The 4,865-nt window shown below is 44.1% G+C and overlaps 1 protein-coding gene across 1 annotated transcript in view; it reads left to right on the top strand.

Moving 5' to 3' along the window:
* The window catches only part of CSMD1 (CUB and Sushi multiple domains 1), a 1,699,370-nt gene that overhangs the window by 1,359,829 nt on the left and 334,676 nt on the right, over positions 1–4,865 (top strand). The window contains exons 18-20 of the mRNA XM_019652695.1: positions 397–484; positions 1,033–1,149; positions 2,561–2,776. Coding sequence (XP_019508240.1) covers positions 397–484; positions 1,033–1,149; positions 2,561–2,776 — 421 coding nt within the window. The remainder of the gene's footprint in view (positions 1–396; positions 485–1,032; positions 1,150–2,560; positions 2,777–4,865) is intronic.

The following is a 4,865-nucleotide window of genomic DNA, read 5'->3' as shown; positions in this document are numbered from 1 at the left end:
TTGAAATTTCTTTTCTTCTTCAATACCAAGTCTCTACGGCATATTGAACAGGGCAATTGTGTTGTAGAGAATTGAAACCCCCTGAAGGGCTCCTGAGACCAGCAGCTCCAGAAAAGGCAAACTGCCCCATTTCTGAAGCTCTCATTGTGTAAGGCAGTGTTCTCTAGGGAGACAGAGCCAGTGCGTGTGTGAGTGTGAGAGAGTGTGTGTGTGTCACCATTTATCTCTATGTGCATATATATGTATGTATACGCACACACAGGCAGAGAGAGAGAGAGAGAGCTAGAGAGCGCGCGCGCGCGCGAGAGAGACAGAGAGAGAGAGAGAGAGAGAGAGAGAGAGAAGTACCAATTATAGGAAATGGCTCGCACCATTGTGGACACTGCCACGTTCCAGATCACAGTGGCCAAGCTGGAGACCCACGAGTGCCGATGGTGTGAGCTCCAGTCTGAAGACTGGCCGGCTCGGGACTCAGAAATAGCCGGTGTTTTAGTTCATATCCAAAGGCTGGGAAAATGACCGTGTCCCCGTTTGAAAGCCGTCAGGTGAGAGGAGTTTCCCTTATTTGCAGGGGGTCTAGCCTTTTTGTTCTATTCAAGCCTTCAACTGACCGGATGAGGCCCACCCCCGCTGGAAGGGAAGTCTGCTTTACTCAGTTGGCCAGTGTGGCCTTAGCCTCATCTAAAGACACCCTCACAGACGCAGCCAGGACAACACGAACATTTGACCGCATGCTGGGCACCTCAGTCCAGTGGACACATGACATTCACCATCCCGGGGGGTTCTGCTTTAGTTGTTATGTCTTACTCTGTGTTATTTCTATAAGTTTTGTGCTTTTTAGGATACCTGTATATGAACTAGCATGTTATAGTTGCAAGTAAAATAAAGTTTTGGTTTTGTTTTAGTTTTCATGGTGATGATATTTGAATTCTTTTAGTTCTTGGCCTGTTAAATATCACTTGAAATGTATTGTATTCTAGCAATCATTATGAAATTTTTTAAAGCATACTCATCTTTTCTTATTATTTGAAGCCCTCTGTGGAGGCTACATCCATGGGAAGAGTGGAACAGTCCTTTCTCCGGGGTTTCCAGATTTCTACCCGAACTCTCTAAACTGTACATGGACCATTGAGGTGTCTCATGGGAAGGGTAAGACTATTATGTAAATTGCAAATGTACAGAATAATTAACAAGATACAAACATGGGGAAAGAAAAGAGTATTCATGTGTGAGTAAGATAGTCGATTTCCTCATATAGTTCCACTGTTAATTTTGGAGGATTTTAGAACAATGGCCTTTAAATGATTGGTGCTACAAGTAAAAGTCGATTTCTTGTTTTACTCTGTGTTTATCAGATAACTGGGATTTGTCCATGTGACCATACGCTTGGAAACTAGGTGTAATGGTAAAGAAGAGAGACACAGGTTATGCAAGAGACAGATATTGATTAATAAAAGAAAACAAGAGGAAATGATCTAACCTTGCAATTTCCACACTAGCTCTCCATCTCTGTTTGCACTGGCCGTGTGTTCTGAGCTACCCAGTGTTACTACAATGAGTCATGATCTTCACATAAACCAGGCGTGGCTCATGGGGCACTTTCCGTTAACCTCACTTTATAGACAAGTAGAGTGAAGACCAGGAAAACTTGCATTTCATGCAGGAAATGTAGCTTATAAACTTTGGACTTAGGATGGAACAGTGGGTACCATGGGTACTAAAAAGCATGACTAAACTTGTCATTTCTGGGGAGATAATTTGGAACTGTGATGGCATAAATATTATGTAGACTTTGTCTTTCCACTTAGACTTGAACTCAGCTTGATGCCAAATTCACATATTTTATCACATGTGCTGCGTTACCCTATGCCCTCGCGAAGGAAGGGAATTAAGAACAAAGAGGAAACAAATCATGAGTGGCTAAGGTTTTGTCATCAGACATATGCGTGTTTTTATTATAAAGAACCTCTTCATGGTTAATTTTACTCACTTGGCTCTAGGAACCCAGAAAGCATCCTTCTGGGTTAGTTAATATGCGGGCATGTCCGTTAAGGGGGCATGAACTGTGGTTTCAAGTGCGTCGCCCCTCAGCTGCGCAGGTTTCTGTACTGGGTGCCCTGATTTCCTACAGGACGTCCGTTTAATGTACATGGGAAAGTTACCTGACCTTCAGCCCAGACGCCCCCCACCCCCAGGCCTGGGGAGCTGTTCTGTGTGCCCCCATTGTCGGCGTCCTGCCGGGTTCTACTTGCATGTCTGTGTCTCTACCGATTTCTATATGTCTATCGGTGTCTATATCTGTGTTATGCCTCTACCTGTGGCTCTATCTGTGTCACCCACATGTGTACTTATATATACTTAAGCATTTATTTAGTTTTGCTGTTTATTCCTCTTCTTTGTTTCATTTCTGAGACCACCCATTTTCTTTCAAACTTTCAAACTTCAACGTTAGGTTTGCATATTAAGATTAAATTTTAATTCAAGACTTTGATGTCTCTGAATCCATAAGACGTTATTCTTCGGTAACTGTTAACTCTCCCTCTGTCCCTCTGCCTCCCAGGAGTTCAGATGATCTTCCACACCTTCCACCTGGAGAGCTCCCACGACTACCTGCTGGTCACGGAGGACGGGAGCTTCTCGGAGCCCGTGGCCAGGCTCACGGGCTCGGTGCTGCCGCACTCCATTAAGGCGGGTTTGTTCGGGAACTTCACAGCCCAGCTCCGCTTCATATCAGACTTCTCCATCTCCTACGAGGGTTTCAACATCACCTTTTCAGGTATGCGGCCTCCTCTGGCAGCGATAGTACTCTGTGTGTGTGTGTGTGTGTGTGNGGGGACGCATGCGCGCGGCTGCCCGTGGGCGGGGCCGTCAGCTGCCAGACGCGAGTGTGCGACAGAGAGTGGCCTGAGCGTTTTTTACTGTAAAACCTAGAAAGACCTAGTAGTTCACTATGAAGTAAAATAATACAAGAAATACAGTGAACTGTGTTCACTTTCTGTGTAATGTAATATGTTCTGTTAAGGAAAAACTCGTTGACCAGAGTAGCTAACGGCATATCACTAAGGTTATATATCCTGAACAATATTTTTGGCTAGAAAAACGTGTTTGGGGCAGTTTCCTGGGTGGACAACGTGTGGCCACGAGAAAAAGCTAAAATCTAACTGAACTTCACTAAATGGCAGATAACTGTTAAAATAAACAATTGTCAAATATTTTAGAGCGATCGTTAGAGTGAAAAACAATTGATAAAATAGTGTAATGCGGTGCATTGTCAAGGCCATCCCAATTTCAAGCACACCTTCCCATTTGTTTCCGTGAGCTCAGTGGCTTCGCAATGACAGCCTTTTCCACTGATTTCCTACCCGATGCACCAAGCTAGTTTAAGGGTGCAGATGTGCGAAGGGCAGCCTGCCAATCCTGGCGGTTCTGAACCCACCTGCAAGTTCAGAGAGTTCCCTAAATGACCCTGAGGGTTGGTAATTCGATAGAAGGAGCCCCCTGAGAGCTGCGATGCTCAGTGACATTCATCATAGGGAAGCAGACGAGTCGGACACAGACACAGGGTGGAATCTGAGGGGGGTTCACACTCGGAGCTTCCCGGGCTCTTCTCCCGCAGGAATCATGTCCCCTCCTCCCAGGCACAATGTGTGACAACGTGCACAGCGTACTGCCGGCCTGGGGAGCGCACGTGAGCTCCGTGTCCATGGAGTTTATCGGTTTCATTGCCTGGGCATCGCTGAGTGAATCATTGCCCCATGGATGCACTGCCCCCAGCTGCCCCCAGCTGCCCCACTCCCTGTAGACTGGACTGAATCATGTTACACCAGCATCCCACGCTAAGCTACCTGGTGGATATAGCTCTCAGCGAGGCCCCAGGGCTCACCATGAACAGCAAAGACGCCCACCCCTCAGGAGGTTACCTGGCAGGGGCTAGACCTCTGTGGACGACACAGTCCTTACTACACACTTTTGAATAGTGGCCCAGAGGTCCTCCTCATGTTCCTGATCCGGCTGGATCGCATTTTTCTATACTAATGAAGAAATAGTATCACTTATTATTTACTTTAAAATACCATCCCTAGTTGTTTTTCATGTATTCAACTTAATGAAGGGCGGTATATCCATAAGATACATCACTCAAAACTTGGTACAATATGTGCAGTGACCAGTAAAGTTATCCCAAAGACCATTTGGGGGACTAAACAGTCTGAATATTGGTAATGATTTAAAAATTTTGATTAGTAGTTCAAGTAATACTGGCAATGTTCTGAAGCTTATTGAGAGAGTTATGTATAGTGATCGCAAGGTCGTCTTTTTATAGGTTTGCATTCATAAACGTTGCCATGATAGCCTTTTCACTTCTTCCCATTTCCTTTACTTTTAAAATATATATTACTCTAAAATTAAAGTGAAGTGTTAGAGACAGAGAAAAGAAACTTTTCTGATGGCAGGATCATAATTACTCAGGACCATAATTATCTGACTTTCCATAGCACTTTACTTTCTAACGTCTTTTATTTAGCACAGGCTAATTGTAGACATCCTGAAAGAGGCTGACATAAGTGCAGATTTGAAAAAAAAGTATGGATGTATGCAATGCAGTTTTAGAAAATCAACTCAAATGTAGTTTTCATTTGCATTAAATGTATATGAACTTGGGTGTATATATGCATATAAATGAAAGTTGAAGTATGACTGCCAAAATCTAACTGATACACAAAATATAAAAAGATGGGGAGAGGGGGAGGGTTGCAGATAGAAAATAGGAAAAGACTTGGACTTCATTTAGTACAGATTATTGCTCTTCAACTGAGGAATTGTAAAATTCAGAGAGGTCAGCGAATTAGTCAGGTTTGCACTAATAT

This window comes from Hipposideros armiger, unplaced genomic scaffold (assembly GCF_001890085.2).
Source record: "Hipposideros armiger isolate ML-2016 unplaced genomic scaffold, ASM189008v1 scaffold_185, whole genome shotgun sequence".
Taxonomy (NCBI): domain Eukaryota; kingdom Metazoa; phylum Chordata; class Mammalia; order Chiroptera; family Hipposideridae; genus Hipposideros; species Hipposideros armiger.
This window is presented reverse-complemented; position numbering and strand designations above follow the sequence as displayed.